General features: G+C 34.4%; 1 protein-coding gene across 6 annotated transcripts in view; it reads right to left on the bottom strand.

Moving 5' to 3' along the window:
- The window catches only part of PCNX1 (pecanex 1), a 164,544-nt gene that overhangs the window by 35,861 nt on the left and 104,064 nt on the right, over positions 1-24,619 (bottom strand). For all 6 annotated transcript variants that reach the window (XM_059914533.1, XM_059914535.1, XM_059914534.1 and 3 more), the window contains 12 exons: positions 24,272-24,304; positions 22,542-22,713; positions 21,907-22,017; positions 19,747-19,838; positions 13,115-13,224; positions 12,603-12,708; positions 10,785-10,877; positions 7,897-8,047; positions 5,872-6,013; positions 5,019-5,196; positions 2,310-2,418; positions 1,349-1,478 (listed from right to left, as the gene is read on the bottom strand). In XM_059914533.1, the coding sequence (XP_059770516.1) occupies positions 1,349-1,478; positions 2,310-2,418; positions 5,019-5,196; positions 5,872-6,013; positions 7,897-8,047; positions 10,785-10,877; positions 12,603-12,708; positions 13,115-13,224; positions 19,747-19,838; positions 21,907-22,017; positions 22,542-22,713; positions 24,272-24,304 (1,427 nt within the window). The remainder of the gene's footprint in view (positions 1-1,348; positions 1,479-2,309; positions 2,419-5,018; positions 5,197-5,871; positions 6,014-7,896; positions 8,048-10,784; positions 10,878-12,602; positions 12,709-13,114; positions 13,225-19,746; positions 19,839-21,906; positions 22,018-22,541; positions 22,714-24,271; positions 24,305-24,619) is intronic.

Here is a 24,619-nt window from a genome sequence, read left to right as displayed (position 1 = left end):
TTTTCAAATTGTATGTCTGCGTGAGGCCAGATTTACTTTATATACTTCAACCAGAACAACACAATGCTACAAGAGACTGAATGCAGAAGCAGAAAAGAGAATTCAGCTGTCTTTTATTAAGTCAGACATGAAAGAGATTTACAAAACTATAAAAACAATGACATTCTTCTGATTTTTTTGGTGGAATGGTAAATAGAGTTATTCTTCATTAGAAAAATGTTATTTATATTAACATGTAATGGGTTTATTGTTGTTATTTTTATATTAATTCATTTAAAATTGAGTTTTGACTTATAATCCAATAAATATTGTACAATATTTATTATAGTAAATAACTATGTAGTAGATAAAACCCCTATCAACAAAAAGTCGTTGGAGACGTCAATAATTTTTAAGATTGTATGTAAAGGGGTTCTGAGATCAAAAAGTTTAAGAACTGCTGACAAAGATGTTATTCTGGACTAAATTTAAGTTGGTCCAGAAGAAAAAAAGGGTATAAATAACACTGAAATTCACCAAAAAGAGAAATACTATGTGTGATTTTAGGTAAAAGACCAGAGCAAAAGTTTCACATCCATAAGCCAGTTCATTGTTAAAAAGTCAAGATTACCGTTTTCACCTATTATATGTACCTATGTGTGAAAGTGTAGAGAGAAAGGCGTGGAGCTGGCCAGTAGAATTATAAATTTGTACAAGCTCTTTCTGAATCAACATGTTAATACATTTATAAGCCTTTAAAATGTTTAAGCTCCATGATTCAGTAATTCCCCTTTAGATATTTTCTTAAATTAAAAAAAAAGAAGAAAAAAATTTGGAGATTACATACAAGGATAGTTACTAGGCATCATATTAAACAGCTAACCTAAGGAATTAAGCTTAAATGAAGATAATACTTTATGTACAAAGATGGTTATTTAAAAACCTATCCTCATGAAAAACTACAAATAACCTATAAAAACTTTAGCTCTAAAAATAGCTACTTCTTAGAAAACTATGAGATAACTAATTATGACTGTTATAATGATGTAACAGTGTATAGCATAAAGTTTCAAAGTATTATTAATGTGGAACAATTCTAAGAAATAACATTAAAAGAAAAAAGACAGAAAAATGAATATATTTAACTAGGACTATGTTTTAAAAATCTTATAAATAGAAAAAAAGGTAGAGAGAGTATTCTCTGACTCTTCCAATTTTATATAATTTTGAAACTTTAAGAATATTTATAAAATTTTAAATATTTCAATAGAAAAAATTATTAACCATGAATAATTTATAACAATGCTGTCAATAGTTTTTCCTAGTAAAAAAGATAAAAACTGGCTTTCAAGTGTTGTTCTTTACTCACTTATAGTCTCTCTCCCAGAATTTCACAGGTCGAACATATGAAGTGATGAATATTGCACTTCCCAGAAAGGGGTTCAGTGGAGTAGAAAAGAAGGCTGATACGGCAGCCTGAACAAACAACATGGCTGAATCTATGGGAAAACTGGTTAAGGACCTTAACGTTCATCTGACTGTGCACGTGTGTTCACACACCTGCACGCACGGCACACACACACACACACACACACACACACACCCCTCACAAACACATTGCAATTACAGCAATTAGAAAAATGAGGTTCATCAGAGGAATACAGAAGAAGGTGTCACTGGACAGTATAAGGGGTAGAAGCAGAATGACACAGCCAGGAAGGTACAGCCTGGCATGATGCTCTGAAGGGAGCCAAATAAACATTTGCTAACATGTGTCTGGTAAAATTCCATGTATCACTCTTGGGTAGAGATGGTTTTAATTTTCCAGAAGATAAAAACTAAAATTTAAAGATACAAAAGTCTGCATATCAACATCTACAAGGTCCCTAACCTTTATGTTTACTTAGAAAGTACCTTTAAGAAAGGATGAGAATAGAAAATTTTGAATGTAAGTTTAATTACTATCATATCAATATGGTAAATGTTTTGAATGCTCATTCATTTATAAATATTTCTAAACACATTTTGTATATATTGAAAATTCCTGTACTTCAATACTCACATATATAAACATGAAATTTTTAATCAGCATTACTTAGTTATAAAGCCTTAATACTTTTCTCATGTTCAGATGATCTGTGAGCCACAGAAGTTAATACAAATTAAACAATCAAAATTGGTATAGGTGTGGGCTCAAAAGACCGTGAATTTTTGATAATTTATCATATAGTAACCTATATTCTATGCCTGTGAAAGGTTATGCCTACAAACCAACATTCTCATCAAGGATATGACTGCCCTTTCTTATAAAACTTTTATTAGAAGGATACGGGGCACTGCAAAGGGCTGAGCAAAAGCATGGAAAGCAGAACCCCATGTAATTTGCCATGGAGCAATGTAAGTGTATACAAACTGCAATTTATAAAGGAGTTCCCAAAGCTGTAGGAGGAAAACAAAAACAATCAGTAAAAAGCTTACCATCAGATTTTTTAATCAGAAAATGAAAAACTTCTAAAATGATTTTCTTCCTAACAGGGAAATAGCATGGAAATTATTTGCCATTTGCATCAAAGGAAGAGAAATATCACTGCCCAAACACTGCATATGTTTTTAAGTAAAGACAGTTAACTGACTTACGGATTTGTGTTTTATCAGTTTAAAAAATTCTATGCCCTCTATTGGTTCTATTACTACTAACAAGCAAAACCAAAAAAAAAAAAAAAAAAAAAATCTAGATGTCTGTAAAGCTTGAGCAATAAATACATATTTTTTTATTCTGACATTTCCCTCATATTTTAGTGCTTTGCAAAATGAGTAAGTTTTAAATGCAATGTCAAAAGGAATTTGAAAGCAGCCAGGCAGGGGATACAGTTGTAATTCAGGTGTCACTGTCTGTTTCCTAAGAATTTAGGAATTACTAGTGGGTATTAGTCATCTGTTCATAATCAGAATTGCTATTGCCAATGGGAACATAATATACCTTTTAATCGTATCTCAATTAGGACCTGTTTTCTTGTTGAACATGTCTTCAACTCTTCATGAAGCAGAGCTGCTGTGCCCAAGATCGCCTCTGCGTGCTAGGCAACGCAAGGCCCCATTCTCAGAACAGATCACAGAATCTTAAAAGCAAGAGGTTCTGACTGATTCAGTGCCATGATTCAGGCACCAAACACCTCACATTTAAATTACTTAGCCGATTTACAAATGAACTTGTTTAATTTCCGATTTAAAAAAGAAATCACAACTTCAACCACTCAGAAAATGCAGATGAATCCCTGCATTCTTTGCCATGACTCCAAATTACGCTGGCAACCCTCGGTACTAATGGGATCAGGATGACAGGAAGTAAGAGCATCATGTATAATATCAGATGCCACTGCAACTGCTTAAAAACAGTGACTCAGAACACTCTTCTGTTTCTAAGTGGGAAACAGACTGTACTCAAATTTTGACTGTAATATTAAAGAAAAATGATATGTAATTACATGTTTAAGTGATTAGTGGGTGAAAATATTTTTGTATACATTCAGAGCAATTTTTTCTTGAAATATTATTAAGTTGGTGGTACACCTTACAACGATATCTTAAAATAAATATATCTAAAGAGATCCCTTGAATACTACTTGCTTATTATCACTGTTAAGTTCTATGAAGTAACCATATAAAATGCAAACTCCTTACGGGCAGAGCTTCTCTGTTTTGCTAACTAATGTAGCCTAAGCATCTAGAATAGTTCTGGAACATGGTACACTCTCAAAAACAATTTGCTTAACAAATGAAAGTATTAAGAAAATCCAAACTAATGTGAGTTAAGTGTAGTGACTATTTCAAGGACTGTTTAGTTTATATTTTACTGCAACTTTCACTTTTTCCCAACTGGTATAAGATTCAATACAATTTCCAATCTAAATATTAAATTTGTGAGAAATCACATGCTTTTTTTATACAGACAATTCTCTGATTAACTTTCTGGCTTCCTCGTATGATTAATCATGTTCACTAGAAGAGGAAATAAATGATAAAAATGCATACAAATTAGTGATTGAACAAATATAATATTGTGATATTTTAGAAGCTATTTAGCACAACATTTAGTACAATATTTAGAAACTGACTATTTCTAAAAGCTTGTTCAGATTAACGGTTTTCATTTTTACTGTCCCCATCCTAGGCCAGACCTCTATCATATCTAAATTACTGTCACAATCTCTTAAGCTGTTCTCCATACCTTTAGGTTCTCTCTTCCCCAATTCATCCCAAATGTGGCTGACCAGGCTAACTTTCCTAAAATTGGGATTTCACTGTGTTTTGTAGCTGCTCATATGCTTCAGCTCTCTGTCACCTATCAAATGGGATAATATATGTCAAAGTCCTTTGTATGTGGTCAGTGTTAACATGAAATCTAAACTATTTAATTTCAAATAATCTGACTACACAACCTATTTCACTTAGAAAGGCAGTGTGGCTCAGCAAGAAGATTCTTGGAGGCAGAAGATGCAGGCTTTACCATCTTGTTTGTAAAAAGACTACAGGCAACTATCCCATGGGTGATAACAAATTTTAGGAGCATTCTGTAAACTTCAGTATATCCTGCAAATAAGCTAGTGTCTCACTGCTCCCGCATGGCCTGACTGCCTTCAGTCTCCACCATCTTCATTCAGTATCAGGTTATTTCCTCCCTCCATCTATGAAGCAGCCCACAGTTCAGCTCAATTATTACCATGTTTGTTTCTAAAATTATTCAAAACCACACCCCCTTTTGGAAGAACCCATATATTTATATACTTATTAGAGTTCCTCTAATTTTTCCATATAATTTAATCTTACCTTCTTAGCCACAGCAAGAAATATATCTTCTATGGATGACAGTGACTGGCACTGTTTAGGGATTCTAATCCTAAACAACTGGTTGACTGAAGAAAGATATTACTTAAAAGATAATGAAGCGAATGAAATGCAAGCGTAATCCTCACTAAATGGCATATTACTTAGGGAGACACTTTTTGCAGATAAGGATGTTTCCTTCAGTGACAAATTACCTTGTTGAAGAGTATGGACATGAAGAAGAGATCCAACAGCATGGTCTCTGAAAAAGCTTCATAGTCAATTTTGAAAAAGAGCACAGTAAAGATGACTGTGACATACTGATATGTAGGGCTGCTGAAAGAGGACCGTAGCAACTTCAGACCAGCAATGGTGATCATTAAAGCACCTAATCTACAATATAAAGAAAGCACATTCATCAACTGATGACTGAAAACTTTAATCTACGAACTTCAGAAAAATCACCATTTCATTTAGTAAGCTCAGAAATATATATATCAAATTTAAACTTCTAAATATTCCTTTTTAAGCATATGTATCATAACTCTTATCCTTTATATAAATAATAATGTTTAAAAAATAAGTAACACTACTGCAATTCTGACATTTGGTTCTCCAGTTTCTCAGTACTTCTATTGCTTAAACATTAACAGCATTTAGCACATAAAAAACATATTAATGCTTACCCAACAACATGTACCTAGTGTAGTGGGTAGGCCTACAGGATGATTGTATAGGCAAATGAACACCTAAATGGTCTGATTCACATAGTACACAAAAATAATCATCTCTAAAACTTACCATCTAATATTAAAATTAACCTTATTTAATAAATGTCATCTCATAAAATGTTAGTTCACAATGAGATGTCTGGAGTAGTAATATGCCAAGAGCAGAAACAGATGTTCAGAAAAGGGAAGTCCAAGACAAAACTTCACTTGAATTTTTCACACAGTACTTTGCACCAAAGAGACACTCAATGATTACTTGTTACTAGATCAGTAACTTAAGACATTGCTATGACAGACCCCAACAGTCAAACTTAGATAAGAGGAGTACTGTACTTACTCTGTATCCAGTTTTCTTGGACTAGCAATTGTCTCTGCACTGCTACTAAGTTCATTGAGAACAATCAATGGATAGATGATATTCTTCTCCACAAAAAGAAGCCACACATGAAGTTTCTCAAACCACATCACAGTAGCTGCGTCTAACAAGGCAATATTAAGTCAAGAAAACCATGTCATCTAATGCATAAAATAGTCTGGATATGTGATAAGAAAGGAAAATCTTACCACTCAAATTCAGCTGTACTATAAATAATGTAAGTAATCCAGTATGTCAATCAACAGTCAATTTTATGAATTCTGAGACACATCCAACTTTCCAACTTAGATGTTAAATTTAGATGAACTGAATTTCATTTTAAACTTTTATTCTTGAAACCTCAGTTTTTAACCATAACTTTTTCTTATTTATGCCTATAACTTTTGGAGAAAAGGTTAGTGAAGATTATTAGACTGCCCCTTTCCCCCAAAAGAAATAAATGATCTATTAAATTATCTGTTTTTAAAATCCTTATATACACATACATCTTATAAGACATACATCTCAGAACAGATATGAAAGTATGATATGTTTTGGATTCACACACTTCATAAGTGTCATTTTCACTGCCAGTAATATTTTCCCAATACTTTAATATTTAATGTCATTGGGGAAAGTGTCTAGCATAAGCTGAAAGATTTAAAATAAGGTCCTCCAGCTATCTGGAAATAATGTCAAGTACCTCTAGGAAGTTCTCTAATGAATCATATTTTTCTTTATAGCTACTACAGTCAAATTTGCTAATGCCTAATACTCTCAATAAGTGAAAAATGTTATGTTGATTCAAAATTTATAAAAATTTAGACTAAATGTTTTGTTAAGATAAAAAACAAACAACATGATCAATGATCTACTTTAATGAAAACTGTTCTTCAAAACAAACCAGATACACCTGCTAACATTTATATATGAAAGCAATTAATCATTAACCATCAAAAATACATCATTCTGAGTTATTTTCCTTATGGTAAGAATAGGCCAGTATAGATTGTTATAGTTTTACCTCATTTTACTACAATCTACACATTAATATTCAATTATCTCTCCAGGATCAAAATAGTGATCAAGATTACAGTACCATGATGACTTAAGCAATTTTGCTAAAAGGCCCAGGAAATATGCTTTGATACTGTAAAGTCAAGTTTGGTATAGAAATCTTTCAAAAGCTTCAGAGTTCTCTAAAGAAGTTAATTTATCTCCAAACAGTTGAGAAATTTACTCTCTATGGCAACTCATTAACTAAAGAGAAAGTCTGAGGAAAAAACATTGGCTTGTTTAATCACTGGCATATAATAATGATGACACAGGTATTAACTTTTATTATATCCCTAAAATGAGGAAGTATATTATAGGTCATGGAACCAATGAACCAGACTGATTGCTTATAACAGAAAAGTCAGGGTTTAAAGTGACAAGTAAAAAGCTTGCCAAATGGACTGGCGTTCTACCTCTTTTTAGTCATTTTATACTTTATCCCAAATCTGAATGAATAATAGCAATTACAAATGTTTTTCACCTCTTTTCTCTTGATCAACTCTTTATAACCCTCTCTGGTAGGACATAGTGTCACTGGTGGAAACAGGAATGACCTTTCTATTCCCTTTATGCTTTGAGTTAAAAATATACCAAATAGAAGTCTTAAAGAGGACTGAGTTGCCTGCATATGGCAAGGAAGATTGAGGGTAAAGGTAGCGACTGGAAAGAGAAGTCATAGACATACACTGAAGGATTCATTAATGAGAGGTCTGTGAAGAACAACTTAGAGAAGGAAAGAACAAGGTTTATTCTGTGGTAAGTTGGCAATTTAGCACTGACATTTATACTTCAACTGAAATGAAAGCAAAAGGTCTGATTCATTACAGTGTCAAACCTAAGAAATAGAAGCCAAAGTGTTACTTGATGATACTTACTTAACTGTCACCTGTCAACAAAGTAAAAGAAAAAAATCCATAGTATTGAAAGGAAAAGTGTTAATGAAATACTTACTTCGAACTTCATACTGATTATACTCCACCGTCTTGAGCAGAGGGTGAGAGAAGCAGTGCCACGGTAGCTGCTTCCTAACTTGAGGCAGCACGTAATGGGTTACAAAACCCACGAAGCCGACAAGCGCATACAACACATACTTGAGCGCAGGCTAAAAGAAGGATAAAGTTGAGGACATTAAAAGTGATTTTGAGACCCAAAGGAGAACTTCTAATTGGTCAGTTCAATTTTAGTCAACTATAGAATCTAAGAACTAAACATTTGTCTGCAGTTAACATTTCTATATTATGTAATTTTCTGATTAAATCAGCCATCAAAGTTAGTGACTGTTCACGTATTACAGATATTTTAAAATGTGTTAACTACTTTCCTTGGTGTCTCACACTGTCAATGTAATTAGAGTGTGGCCTGAGGTATACTGCTTGCTTCCCTAAGAATGTTCTATGTGACTTGCAGAGCAATGTATTCAATTGTTTTAGCTAGTAGAGATAAAGGACATGAGCTAAATAAAATTGTAAGTTTGAGTGAAGAGCAAAATAGAATGAGAAAAAAGTTCTTTTTTTGTGGCTTCACATGGTTTGGAAGAGAGTTCTTATGTATGACTAAATCCACAAAAACCAAGTACCATCACTTCAAATATTCAAATTAAAAGTTATATGTTTAGAAACTAAAGAGGTTTCCATCGGACCCCTGAAGACCCACTGGACCTCACTCAGCTTGTGAGGTACTCAGGAGTTAATGGTTCAAATTGGAAGAGAAGAAAACAGGCAAAAATGTTAAAATTAAATAATATAACCTTTGCTTCTGGCCAAATGGAATAATAGAGATTTACTCTATTCCACACGAACCAAAATAGAATAAAATATATAAACCAATGGTTTGCAATAGACTAGACATAAGGAAATACTCAGTAAACACTGAGAGAAAGCAAATAGGTGAGGTAAGTGTCAGGACTGCCCCAGCTTAATGCCCTTAGATACTTTCCAAGTCGCAGTGAAGGGAGGGGAACCCACATGAAGCCTGGTACCTCCTGAGTTGAGGAGATAGAACTAAAAGCCTGGAGACAGCAAAGCAGCTACAGCTCACCAGAGCAGACAGTGTTCCAAAGAGAAAACTGCATGGAGACAGAACTTCGAAGATCTGCAGAGTCTCCCTCGAGTATTCAGGGGAATCAGCACATGTGTGTGGGAGGGAACTACGTATGGAAAGGGAAGGAACCTCGCCAAGGGATTAGAGAGAAGAGTATCCAGCACTCACACAGGGCTAGGAATAGTGCCTGTTCTCACAAGCCAGGTTGGAAAAACTCAACATTCACAGGGCACTGGTCACAGTATTCCAAAGCGTGTTGCCTCAGTAGGGGGAATATTAGCCCTAAGCTAAACAGCCCTAGTCTCAATTAAGCAATCTTAAAAGTTAGATCTGAGTTAGATCAAACTGTTAACAAGTAACTTAACAGTGACAAAAAACAAAGTTCAAGAATATTTCTAGGAATACAAAAATATCCAATACACAAAAGGCAAACCTTGTAATGCTTGACATCCAATCAAAAATTACCATGCATGCAAAGAATCAGGAAACTATGACCCATGGGGAAAAAAACCAATTAATCAAAACCAACCCATAAGTGACACAGAAATTAGAATTATGAGACAAGAACATTAAGAGAGTTAGAAGTGAATTCCATTTGTTCAAAAAAGTGAATGGAGGCATGAGAGATACAAAAAAAGACCTAAATCCAACTTCTAAAGATGAAACTTGTTAGTTCTGAGACAAAAAATACACTGGATGGGATTAACTGCAGATTACATATTACAGAAGAAAAGATTAGTGAGCTTAACAACAAAGCAATAGCAATAGAAAGTATTCAAAATTAAACATGTGGGGGGGGGGGAAGAATTTAAAATGAACAAAGCATCAGTGAACTGTGGGACAAATTCAAGAGGCCAAATATACATGTAACTGGAGTCCATGAGTGGGGGTGGGTGGAGGGACAGCAAAAGGAAAAGGGGAAAAACATTTACAGTAATAATGACCAAAATTTTCTAAATTTGATGAAAACTAGACCACAGATGCAATGTACCCCAAACACAAAAACATGAAGAAAACTATGTGGAGGTGCATCATAATCAATTGACACCATGTAGAAATACAGGTCTGCACAAGAGAATGAAGAGCCCTGAGGAGGGTAACCGCGTGGCCTGCAGATGCGCAGCACTGCACTGCAGGACCAAGCATCACCCACACCCGGGCCTGATTTAGAGGACGGCGTTCTGGACTTCCAGTTGTAGTGGGATGAGACTTTGCGGGGTTTAGAAGGATGTGAATCATGGAGGCCACAGGGCATACGGTGTTAGTCCAGCACGGTTCCTGGTGTTTGTGCCTGCTTGTATTCCCCTCCCACACTGCAGTAGGGCTGCCCTGTATGACCAATGGATACGGAAGAAATGGTGGTATGTATGCCACATCCAACGTCAGTTATAAAAGACTGGGCCTTCGGTCTTGGGCTTTCTCTCTCTAGGATCACTGGCTCTGGGGGAAACAGGCTGCCATTTTGTGAGGATACTCAGGCAGCCCATGGTGAGGACCACATGGAGAAGAACTAAGCTCTCTGGCCAACAGTCAGCAAGGAAGTGAGGCCTGCTAACAGCCTCAGTGGATTGCAGCCATGTATGACTGCAGCATCATAACACATGCTGAGCTGGGATCATCTGGCTAAGCCACTCCCAGAGTCACGACCCATGAGAAACCATGAGAAAATAAGTATTTGTTGTTGAAACCAAACAAAAAGTCATATATTTCGGCATTATGGACCAACACTACAATCAAATCAGAAGTGAATCCAAACAAAGTTATTTTCCCCGAGTGAAAAGAACAAAATGATTCCTTACCTGCAATACTGTGAACACTGTGCTTACATGAATAGCAAAATACAGCACACCAATTACAATGCACACTACTAGGTCAGACTGTAAACGCTCGCTCTGTGGAACAAAACAGAATAATCAAACATTACACAAAAATTTAAACAAAATCTTTCCTCCCAAGTGGCCAAGCTTAAGAAATAAGTTTTCATTGATCCTATTCTGTAGCACTTCTAGGTATTTCTTACACATAATAATTAACTACAATAAGTCTTATTTTCTTCCTCGGTTTCCTCATATTTTGGTTTGATACTGCAATACCAAGGAAATTAAACTAAGCTTAACTAGTTCCACACACAGTAAACATATCATAACAAAGTCTTTTAGAATGAAGACTTTTCCCCCATTGGTCCGTAAGCTTTACATATGGGAAAAAGAAATGAGATATTTAAGTTCTTTTATAGGGTATATCCTTTTGGATAACAAAGTTATATTTTCATTGGCCTTCTGAAATGTTGAAACTGCATGCATATGTCCTGTTTTACTTATTGAATCTTGTTTTTTTAAAAAATATATTTATTTATTTTTGGCTGCGTTGGCTCTTCATTGCTGCGTGCGGGCTTTCTCTAGTTGGGGGGAGCGGGGGCTACTCTTTGTTGCGAGTGCGTGGGCTTCTCATTGCAGTGGCTTCTTTTGTTGCGGAGCATGGGCTCTAGGCACGCGGGCTTCAGTAGTTGTGGCTCGCGGGCTCTAGAGCACAGGCTCAGTAGTTGTGGCGCACGGGCTTAGTTGCTCCGCGGCATGTGGGATCTTCCCGGACCAGGGCTCGAACCCGTGTCCCCTGCATTGGCAGGTGGATGCTTAACCACTGCGCCACCAGAGAAGTCCCTACTTACTGAATTTTGGTTCTTTTAGTGGTTGCAGTGAAAACCAGAAACCTCTTGATATCTTTGGTCATCAACTGACCCACAGATTTATGCTTTTAAGCTAATACATTCAGAAATATCCTATTATACCTAACAAGAAATGTCCTTTGCTAACATGAAAACTAAAGTCAGAAAAAATTGTTTAAATTATATCTAGAGGCAGTTTTGTATTTTTCTAAAGTTTTCTAAAGAATATGTGAACAGCGCAAGTTCAGTGAAGGTAAATATTAGTCTAATTCAAGACCTATATAAATTCAGTCTTTCATAAATTGAAATATGTAAAATAACTTAGGAAAAAATGTTTTATGTTTTGTTCCATAAGGCAGATATGAATCTGTAGAATTCATTTTTAAAATAATAACTGAAAGAATGCAGGTAACATTAAAATTTTTTAAATTACTACATCTGCTTGAGTATATGAAATTAGTACAGGTTATTGTTCTCTCCTTCAACCTGGAAAATAAACACACACACACACACACACACACACACACACACACACACACACACTTACCCTTGAAAAACAAAACACACTAAAAGACCAGCAGATGACTTATAAGGATGTAGTTTTTATCAACAAAAATAACAACAAAATAAATCTAATTTATGTTAATATTCACCTTTCAAATCCTAGTTTAAATTCAATAGGATTAAGAATTCTATAAACAATGCAATCACTTAATCTCGCCTTATCTAAAAATAAATATTTAGCATACTGTTCTACATTGAAACAAACTTTGAGGAATGAGCATTTCTTACATGTTAAAATTTGAAATAAAAACCACCAACCATATACAACTATATCTGTATTTTTCCCCAGTTATTAAAATTGTGTTACCTCAAGAAGTGTTCATTATACAACATGATGAACTATATAAAATTTAAGTCTTTTAGGTGATTTTAAAAAGCTAAAACTTACAACAGAATTTCTAAGTTTTTCAGGCAGTGGATCTTTTACTTCAGACAATGGGTCTTCTGGATTTTTCTCTTCTGTTTTTGGAAAAATCTTGGATTGCACCAAAGAGCTTTACATTAAAAAAAGAGAGAAAATAATTTTAAAATATATTTATAACCTAAAAACCAGTACTTCAAATGGCAAATAAAGTTTATGATAGAAAATGAAGTGATCCAAGTATATTTACTCATTAAGCAAATGACAAATTCTAAAAAGTTTAAGATGCCATAAATAAGCATACAATAAGAATATTTTTATGAAAATATAGTTTTAAATCTTAGGAGAGAAAAAGCTAACAAATACTTTCAGCCAGTGGTAATCAGAATGACCCAAAGTTAATATATTTTGAAATCAAATATAGATAAGTCACTAGCACTTTGACAAGGCATTGGAAAAACAGATTTTGGAAGTTAAACTTGAAAGAAATGCCAACTTATTTAAATTTCTTTAATTCAGTAACAAGTAATCTCACTTACAAAAGTACAGATGGATCACTGCTTTGTCGGCTGAGATGATAGGATACTGCCACTAATAAACCACAAAAAATGGAGAAAAGCACTGGAATATGCTGCCCATCCCAAGAATCCTGTTGGGGAAAAAAAGTTTGACAGAACAATATGCTTCTAATTCACAACGTACCACATAATCCTTTGATGTCAGTATTTTGGAGAAAGATAATTTAATTAAACAAAACCCTTTCACATGTTATTAATTGCATTTTATTCCACATAAACTTAGATTTATTACATTCTGATGAACTAGAATCTAACTGCTAGATCATCGTCAGATTTCTTTTGGTACTAAAGCTCTATTATACACTAGGAATAATACATTTGTTTCTGATACATGCTGCTGTCAATTTCTTTCATATTTTAAGTGGTATTAAGTTTACAGTAAACTACGTTCTCTTTTTTGAAAAACAAAATAACTTGGTGTAGCAAACTTCTGTTATATATAATAATGGAGTAGGAAAAGGCAACACATGATACAACACTTCAGGCAAAACAAACTGTTGACATTTGGTATGCTACTTTCTGGATGTCTCTGCTCATATAAAATGCCATTACATCCTCCAGAGCACTGAATAGGCATCAGTGTTTCTTGAGTGAATAAACTGTATATTCCCAGAAATAAATAATACAAAGCTAGCTTCTAAGGCCAACCAAACATGTGGATGTGGATATGCCACGTCTGCTTTGCTCACTGCAGTATCTCTGGAGTCTACTAGCATGGTACTTGGTATAGGGTAGATAACACTGCTATAACGAATAGTTAACAGTACTTAAGTATGGCCTCTGAGGTAAGCGCCTTTGTCTTTCTCTGGGGATTCAAAGAGGGGAGAATGGCAGAGTGGGTAATCAAATGGTAGTTTATTATACAACTTGCTTTTTATCCCATTTAGTAATAGTCTTGGAAATTGTTCCACATCACAACAGAGACCTTTTTTTTAATGGCTACATCAAAATCTTATCATCTTCATCGTATTACTTGTATCATACTATGTACCGAGCCCCATTCTCAGAGCTTGATAAGTACTTCCTAAATTCTTACAATCATCCTTGGAGATATGTACTATTACTCCCCAATTTATAGATGAGGAAACTAAGGTACAGATGGTTTAAGTAATTTGTCCAGTTAAGTGGTGGAGCCAGGAACTGAACTTCCTGATATGTTCGAACTTACTGGGAATAAAGTTAAACGATATGTGAAGAGTTTGAGAATGAAAGAGAGATAAACACATAAGAAAACAAAGTAAAGGGGAAAACGAAATGTATGTAGGAATAGCATTTGCACAGTGATAGTAAGGTAAACATACCGGGTGTGTGAGGGAGACAAGGAAGGCTGCGTCTAGTAGAAATGTGGGGGGAGAGGTGAAAGAAAGTTAAGCCTACAATTCCATGACGTGCAGTCCATGGATAATGCCTAAACCTTGACAAAATACAAGAAGTGTAAGTTAGTTGCTCAGAGATACGGAAGCGAATACCAAAAGAATCAGCTCAAAGAATTGAAAGTGGTAACTCTGAGGAAGAAATAATGGGGTAGGGGATTACTGTTCCTGCCACTAAGTCTTGTAGAAATATTTGACTCTTTAAAAGATAACTATGTGCAACTCTGGTAAAAATGAAAACTGAAAAGAAGATGTGCAGTACAACCACTTTGGAAAACTGGCAATTCCGTTTTAGTTATCTACCCAAGGAACATGAAAACATATATCCACAAAAAAAGACTTGCACAAGAACATTCATAGCAGCCTTATTCATAATAGCCCTAAATTAGAAACAACCCAGATGTTCATCTCTAAGACAGTAGATAAACTGTGACATATTCATACAATGGAAATAAGGAGGATTTAAAACTAAATGGGATACTTCTCTGCAACAAAACGGAACAAACTACTGATACACATAACGTAGATGAATCTCAAAAACATTATATGAACAAAACACATCAGTTACAAAAGAGTAAATATGGCATGATTCCATTTATATGAAGTTCAAGAACCGCAAACCTAAAATAAAAGCGGCTGGGGCAAAGCGACTGGGAAGGAACAAGAGAGGGAACTTTCTGATGGTGATGAAACTATTTTGTATCTTGCTAGGAGTATATATTACACAGGCATATGCATTTGTCACAACTTATCACATTGTGTACTTAAGGTACGTGGAATTCACTGTGCATAAATTTTGCCTCAAAACAAGTATCTGGAAAAAAAACAAAAGATGCTTGCATTTATTTAACAAATGCTTGACACTACTTTTTATTGCTCTCAGACAAAAAAAAACCCTTAAATTGGTCTCAAAATGACTTATTTTATTTAGATTAATAACTTAGAATAATATGCAATACACTGATTAAAATATGGATTTGTTCTACACACTGTATTCGGTCTGAACGTTTTCACTTCATTACATAATGGCCCAAATTCTGGCAATCTCTTAAAAATATGTAAGCATCTAGAAAGTATATACATAAAAAACAGGAGGTACTAAAGTCATCTTAGAGGAAAAATGTTAACTTTTAATGAGCTTTAAAGTTCAAGGAAAAACAAAACGTAAACACAAAAAAAGCAGAAATCAGAAATAACAGATGTAAAAATCTACATTAGTGAATAGATTAAAAAATTAAACCATTCCTAAAGGCATGCAACAATGTTCCCCAATGAGCCTAACTGTCCAGAAGTAACTTCTATTGTCAATTTCTTGTGTATTCTTCCATAAATGCTCTATGTATATACAAGCCATCAGGTGTGTTTTTTTAAAAAAGGCACAAAGGAAACATTATTTTTTGGCATATTGCCTTCCTTTATATTAAAACATACACACACACACACACACGTACACACAGGAATATTATTCAACCTTAAAAAAAGGAAACTTTGTCATCTGCAACAACATGGATGAAACTGGAGGGCATTATGCTAAGTAAAATAAGCCAGACAGAGAATGACAAATACTGCATGTTATCACTTATATGTGGGGGGGAAAAAAAGTCAAACTCATAAAAACAGAGAATAGAAAAGTGGTTGTCAGGGACTGGGAGGTGGGGGAAACAGGGAAAGGTTGGTAAAAGGGTACAAACTTTCAGTTATAAGATAAAGTTTAGGTACAGCATGGGCAAATGGGTAAAGAGGGTCAAAAGGTACAAACTTCCAGTTTTGTTTAGTATTTATTCATTTGGCTACGTCAGGTCTTAGTTGCAGCACGCAGGATCTTTTTTTAGTTGTGGCATGTGAACTCTTAGTTGCGGCATGTGGGATCTAGTTCACTGACCAGGGATTGAACCCGGGCTCCCTGCATTGAGAGCGCAGAGTCTTACCCACTGGACCACCAGGGAAGTCCCAAACTTCCAGTTTTAAGACAAATAAGTTCTGGGGATGTAATGTACAGCACAGTGACTACAGTTAATAATAATGTATGCATATTTGAAAGTTGCTAAGAGAACAGATCTTAAAAGTTCTCACCACAAGAAAAAATATTTGTAACTATGTATGGTGACAGCTGTTAACTGGATTTATTGTGGTGTTCGTTTTGCAATATATACAAATATTGAATCATTACCTGAAACTAATATAATGTATATGTCAATTATACCTCAATAAAAATTAAAATAATAAACTTAAAAAATTTTTAAAAAAGATGAATAAGTTCTGAGGAGCTAATATGTAACACAGTGACTATAGTTGATAACACTGAATTGTAGAATTGAAATTTGCTAAGAGAGTAGAATTTAAATGTGCTCTCACCAAAAAAAACAAACAAACAAACAAAACAAAGGTAAATATGTGAAGTGATAAATGTGTTAACTAACTTGTCAGGAGGAATCCTTTCACAATGTATACATATATCAAATCATACTGTACACTTTAAATAGCTTACATTTTTGTCAATTACATTTCAATACAGCTTGATAAAAAAGAAACAAATTGTATGTCTTGGAAATCATTCCACATTTGCACATAAAAAATCTATTTTGGGACTTCCCTGGTGGTCCAGTGGCTAAGACTCTGACTAGTCTAGGACTGAACTAGGGGTTCACATGCTACAATTAAAAGATCCTGCATGCCACAATGAAGACCCTACATGCGGCAATGAAGATCCCGTGTGCCACAACTAAGACCCGGTGCAGCCAAATAAATAAATAAATAAATAAATAAATAAATAAATAAATTTAAAATCTATTTTTATTGTTTTTCGTGGCTGTATAGTATTCCAGTGTGAGGCTATACCATAATTGATTTAAACAGTCACAAACAACAAATACTAGGTCGTTTACAGTTTTTGCTGTTACAAACACTGCTATGATGAAATCTCTGCACATAGTCTTTGCTCATTTATATAAGTACATCTGCACATTTATTCTCTTACAATGGGGAATACCTAAAACGAAAATAGTCTAATGTAAATGCCATGGCCAAGAAAGAAGGAAAAAAAACATATCTCCCTGCCTGTCTTAGGACACAAGGTTCTAGTTGGCAGTTTTACAATTGCTGCTCTTCTGCTATATAATTATAGTTAAATAGGCCTTTAGAAAATTAGAAAACTTACTGCATTGTTAACTTCTATGACTGCAACTTCCAAATGATGATGCACTTTCCAAAACATGTTCTCCAAATATAGCTCTAAAACCTTTATACCAGGATGATTTGTAGGTAGTGTAGCTGGGAGAAGCTTGGATTTGGATCTCATTACCTCCAGTTCCTTCCTGGGCTTAATGTCATCAAGTATCTCCCTCTCTGATCAATTTTCCATCTCCCCTTTTAAATGCAATCAAGGCTCAGATCTTTTTTAAAAAACAAAACCCAGAAAACAATCCTCCTCATGTGCACAGGTTTCCTGACTATATTCTAGAGAGAGTAGAATACGTTTCCTTAATATCTATTCAAACCTAAACTTACATTCATCTAGCTTCCTCAGCCAAAACACCAAAAAAGCTGTTTTGTTAAAGTCACCAATATCCTATTAACTGTCAAATTCAATAAATTTTTTTTCACACTGTATTGCTTCTGAAGTTTCCTTTGTTGGATTCTGTTCCATCTACTGCTTAAATATTGGCATTTCCCAGGGTTCTATCTGCATCCTGCCAACCCAGGCTAGCAGTCTTTTTCTTATACTTTAATTTGTTGATGAATTCTATATCTTTTCATCATTACTGCAAATAACTACCCACTATGTATCTCTGGATACCCCATGAATGCCAACAAATAAAAGTGTCTAAATGTAAACAATCACTTTCCCCAGTAAACTCGAAGATTTCCAATCATGTGCATTAATATCACTACCTAACCAGTTGTTCAAGCCAGCCCCTACCCAGCAGTCATCCTGGATCCTACTCTGGCTCTTTTCATCCACAGAGTTCCCAAATATATTCACTGAATCCAATTTTCATTAAGTCCCTTATAATTAAGACAGCAGCACAAGAGTCCCCCTACTTCTGATACTTCCTGCTTATATTTCAGTCTCCTTCACACTGGGGACCAAGTAATCTTTCTAAAATGCAACATTGATCATTTCCTTGCCTTACCTCGAATATTTGGTGGTCTTCCATCTCCACCCAATACGTTCAGGATAAAAGATATTTCATAATCCAGCCGTTGCTTACCTTTCCAGCCTTACTGTAGGCCATCTTTCCTCATGTACCCAAATTTCCAGCAATTCCAAATTATTTGCTGTTTCCTGTACATAACACACTTTCTTTACAACTCCATGGCTCTTCATCCCTTGTTTCAACTAGCTATTTCCTATTGTTCTTCAAATTTTGGTTAAAAAACCACCCCCTAGGAAAATCATCTTTAATCCCTTTAGGCTGAATAGGGTAATACCTTAATTTGTATACCTGTAACACTCTGTTTTCATAGCCTTCATCACCCTCCTATAAGAGCATCGATTGACTTGTTAATCACAGTTAACATATAAGCAACTTAAAAGCAGAACTAGGCACACAGTAAGCACAGTAAATGCTACTGAATAAATGAAGCAAGGAAGGATACTATGAGTCACTTTTCATAGCCCTTTCAACCCTATCGTTCTCTGATTATCTTGTATTAATCATAAAAAAATAAAATACCAGGAGCTGAGAGTTGTTTATGAGAAATCTAAAATTTTTAGTTATAATTTGGTGACAATTGTTTTAAAATGGAACTAATAAGGCTTGTCCATATTCTTCTAAACCAATAATGACATTAAATTTCAGTGTGTTAATTTTTACTAGACTGTATTTTAAATTGCAGTCCTTGAACAACTTCTCCTAAGTTTTAAAAAATCTTGATGTGAAAAGTAGTTACACATATTCTTAAGTAGAAACCTAAAATTAATTTCATATTCTGTTATTACTATGCCCACCTCTATCCCAGACCAGCCTAGTTTTTACTAATCTGTTTCTAATATTAACCTATGAATACTGCATGCAAAAGGATTTTCCTTTAGTAATGATTAACTATGAAATTGCTTTCAAATTCAAACTAAATGAGAATAAGAATAATGCTCAACATAGGAAGACCATGAAAATTAATGCTGAAGAGATACCAGGAAAAAAATCACTAGTTAATTTAAAACAATCTTCATATAGAAAAGTAGCCTTAAAGACACAACATACTACATGTATTGCTCACCTTTAAGGCGCCGTAACACAATCCATATAGTAAGGCTACTGCCACAATGCTACAGATGAAACTGTAAAGTGCTGCAAGCAGGCTTGTAGTGGCTAGACAGGAAAGGGAAAATGAAATCAACATTTATAAACATTTACAGAGAAAACATACCTTAAAAGGTCACTGAAAAGTATTTAAAATGGTAGGCTATTAACTATAATTAAATATCTACTTGTTTGATTTATAAAAATTCAGTTTCTTCATTCTGTTCTTTCAAAAAATTTTGAGGACTTTCCTGGTGGCACAGTGGTTAAGAATCCGCCTGCCAATGCAGCAGACACGGGTTCGAGCCTTGGTTCGGGAAGATCCCACATGCCGCGGAGCAACTAAGCCCGTGTGCCACAACTACTGAGCCTGCGCTCTAGAGCCCGCGAGCCACAACTACTGAGCCCATGTGCCACAACTACTGAAGCCCATGTGCCTAGAGCCCATGCTCCGCAACAAGAGAAGCCACCGCAATGAGAAGCCCGCGCACCACAATAAAAAGTAGCCCCCGCTCACCGCAACTAGAGAAAGCCCGCGCACAGCAACGAAGACCCAGCGCAGCCAAAAATAAAATAAATAAATTTATAAAAAAAAAAAAATTGAAACGACAAAGGTTTACTATCAACAATTTCTGACACAAGGTAAAATATATTCCCCTTGGAAGTAATAAACATTTATCTACAGCAGAAAAAAATTGTACCTATATTATGCTTCAAGAATGTATCTTATTATTTATAAAAGTATGGGAAAATGAAGCTTGCAGAGCCTGAAAAGAAGCTAGAAATGTATTATGTAGACTGTCTATGTAAACAGAACTTGTATTACCCACAGAAATAAATGTATATTCCCATGTGTTAATCAATTCTTGCAAAAGAGTATCGATCTAACTGCTAACAATAACAACAAAAAATAGATCTAATGGGATTATTAATAATAAGGAATAGAGGATGGCTAAGATAACAGACTTTAATAGTAATTTTATATGGTGACCATAAAAGAACTCTACAAGAAAAATTTTTCTTTAGGAGATATTAAAAACCTAACACCTTGCACAAGTTTGTAAATTATGACGAAGCCCACTATTATAAATTACCTACACTAAACCTTCTGCATAGCGTTTAGATTAATATAGCACTTATAATAGTCCCCTAAATACTGAAATTGTTTTCTACCCATTAAGCTATGCTGAAGCCCAGCCCAGTCTTAATTCACACTCCTTCAAATTTTCAAAACAATAAAAATGCTCTAGATACATAGTGACATAGAAAAAGCTTAGCTTCTATTTAAAATTTAAACCATAATATCAACATTTTATCAGGAGAGATAATTTCAATGCATATACTTGGAAGATGTGGACTGCAAATGTGAAGTATGAATAGAAATAAACTATAAAGTTCAGTAATTTCTTGCCCTTTCATATTTTTTTCTATAGTTGTACACTCATCTTTCGATAAGATGTTAGATGGTTAAACTAAATAAGGGTGTATTTTAACCATGGTGGCTGCCCAAAGTGTTATTTTCAAGTTCTGCAAAACATTATTCCAGGGTAATTTTGGTATAGTCTTACTTATTTTGAAAATAAAATGTACATGTAACAGGGGAATACATTTCTAAGTATACCAATTCATATCCACATATCCTACTCTAAAAACAGAGATATTCTAAAAATCTTATTTAGTAAAATGCTTTTACTAAAAGCATTCTGGTTTTGGTGTTCCCGTTCTAAAGATAAAACAAAGCTCTGAAACCAAATATATAGAATATCAAATGCATACACTAGTTCAAAATCTAAATATAATGCCACGTATCAGAGCTCAATCTATTTGATCTTTTATAAATATTTCATAAGTCTATTCAGGTTCCATGTAAACTCACTATAACTTTTACTTTAAGATGACAGTATTTTAACACTTACAAATCAACTCCATTATTCCTGGATCTTTCCCTAAAGTAGCAGCCTTGACTGCTATCTACAAATTAATTCCTGTTCAGTCTTTAATTATTAAATAAGTGCCTTTTTCTTTCTAATTACAATTCTAAAATAAAAACTGGAAAAGCAATTTAATGTTCAGTTTATTACTTAATGATCTGTAAAAGTAATACCGTAAACTGTAATTTTTATAAAGAAGTACTCACCATTACCACCAAAGATATGGATATCCAATTGTTCACAAAGGTACATTACAAATGTATTCACCTGAGGCAGGAGACCAATGAAAAATACTATTGGGAAACAGAGTGTAAACACTATAGAAGGAAAGAAAAGCAAGTTAAAAACAGTATATCACATCCATCCTTTTGTTCACCTAAGATAATAAAATAAATGATAAAAAGAAACCCGAAATTAATGTAAATTACTAAGGTAGTTTCTTAAAGTTGCTTAAAACTACGAACCAAATTTCTTAAAATATACCATTTTAAATTATTTCTCTCTAGATAACTGCCTGAATATTAAATAATCTTTCCAACTATAAACAACAGCTTTTAAAATTAATTCAACTGTTTTCACATAATAGGGACCTGAGATCCAAAGGAAATCTTTCATTCCATCTGCTTCAACAACAGAAGAATTACTATAATATTTGTTCATCATTAGCTTTTTTCATTCCTAACAGCCCTATAGTTTTATTCCTCACTGAGAGGACGGCAATAAACAGCAAAATAAACCCAGTAAAAGTATTTTTATCTATATAATTGATCTATTTATCAGTGAATGGTTTGTATACAAATAAATTAACATTAAGATCTAAGATACTTTAAAGATGACTCACCTATAACTAAATCCCTGGCTGATATAAGCACCAGCGGATTGGTGAAAGTTATTCCATATAATTTGAACTTGGTTGTAGTAAGGTTTCTGCTACCATAATCCAAGAGCCAAATAAGACCACAACACAAACAGAAATAAACTGGTCTACTGTAGGCAATGATACGATTATGACCCTGAAAATGATATTAAAAAAGAAGTCAGTTTATTTAATTTGAAGTGTCACAACTAGCTACTGAGATTTTTGATGGCTTATATTCTAAGGATTCAAAATGCATCCATATGGAGGTCAGGTTTCTGACTGTGGCAGAAGGGAATTACAAATAAGGATAGGAGGAAGAACAGAATAAACCCCACGATACTTGATTGAAATTACGTATCAGTATGAACTCACTATTTTTAATATGCATATAAATAGATAGGTATAAGAATAAATGTGTGTATATACGTGTATGAGTGTATGTAAGTGTATACATGTATTTTTCTAGCTTTATCCACTGAGAGGACCTAGAAGCAATGACATTCTAGTAATAAAGATTACTAGCATCCAGATCTTAGTTTGTAAATAACATTATCCACTAAAAAGAACTAAGGATCCACAGAGAAAAGGCTGGTTTCAGGCTAGGGTCAGGAAAGTATAAGATGAGCTTGGAACAAATAATTGTGCCCAAAAGGAAGAAAGTACGTTTAAAATGATGAAGGTATGTCAAAAGGACACAGAAGGCAGTTTGATGGGCTCCCAATGGCCAAATCAGGGACAATTTGAGCATCAAAATAATGATAGTAACATTACTGTCCATTTAATAAAATAAGAATCCATGAATCCACACCAATACAAAAACAAAAGGAAAGTTCTTACAGTAAAAAGTCAACTAATAAATGTAGAAGGTATGATGGAGCTAAAAAAAATCACTATTTGGCAACCATCAAATGATAACTGATTCAGGCAAGAAACATCAATAGATACTAAAAACAACTGGGCGGACGTTTGCAGGGCAACAGGACATATACACAATCTCAAAGTATCTCCTATGATATACTTATTAACTACAAGAGAAAAATGGTAACATTACAGTAGAGTATTGGTTCTCAAGGGAGTGGGAGGGGATTCTGCCCCCCAGGGAACATATAGCAATGTCTGAAGACATTGTGGTTGTCACAATTGGGGTGAGGGTGCTATTGGCATCTAATGGGTAGAAGTCAGAGATAATGCTAAACACCCTACAATGCACAGGACAGATCCTCCCCACCCCCAACTTTCAACAAAGAATTATCCAGCCCAAAATGTTAACACTGCAGTGTTTCAAAAACACTGCATACACTACCCTTAGCCAAAAAATCAAAGTTAACATCACCAGTAAAAGCATAAACTGACATTATGTGCTTCTGGATATGATGAGTTACGAAGAACACAGCATTTTTGTAATATTCCTACCAAAAAAGCACAGCCCGTATCTAATAAAGAAGAAATATCAGACAAACTCAAATTGAAGACCATCTGTCTACAAAATTACTGGCCTGTACCCATTAAAAATGTCAATATTGTGTGAGACAAATACTGAGGAACTGCTCTAAATTAAAGGAGGCTAAAAAGAACAAATGCACTATCAGGGACTTTCTATTGCCAGTGAGAAAATAATAACATAAATCTTAGTTCAGTCTTACATATGACCAAAAAAAGGTTTTGAGGAATGTTAAGGAAACACAAGTTACAGGTGTATTAGAGTGACTTACATGTCTGGGAGAAGAAGAATCTGGTTGAACACTCTAAAAAAGAAACAGACAGATTATACTACTAAAGACCTGGTAATTTTACATTAACTTCCAAAATGCCTGAAATAATTTCAAGTAAATATCCCATAGCTAAGAAATGACCTACATTAATTCTGTTGAAACATCAACAGAAGACAAAACATCAGCTCCAGATACTGATGTCACTGATATTAAAACATCTCAAATCTTTCCTAACTCTTATACTTACTATGGCTAATTATTAATTTGCATCTAGCTTAATGTTTCTGAAGTGGCATACAGCAGATAGATCCATCCTACTACTTGGCTCATTACAACACTTAAGTACAG

This window comes from Balaenoptera ricei, chromosome 2 (assembly GCF_028023285.1).
Source record: "Balaenoptera ricei isolate mBalRic1 chromosome 2, mBalRic1.hap2, whole genome shotgun sequence".
Classification (NCBI taxonomy): domain Eukaryota; kingdom Metazoa; phylum Chordata; class Mammalia; order Artiodactyla; family Balaenopteridae; genus Balaenoptera; species Balaenoptera ricei.
Note: the sequence above shows the minus strand (reverse complement) of the source record. Positions and strands in the feature narration are given on the sequence as shown.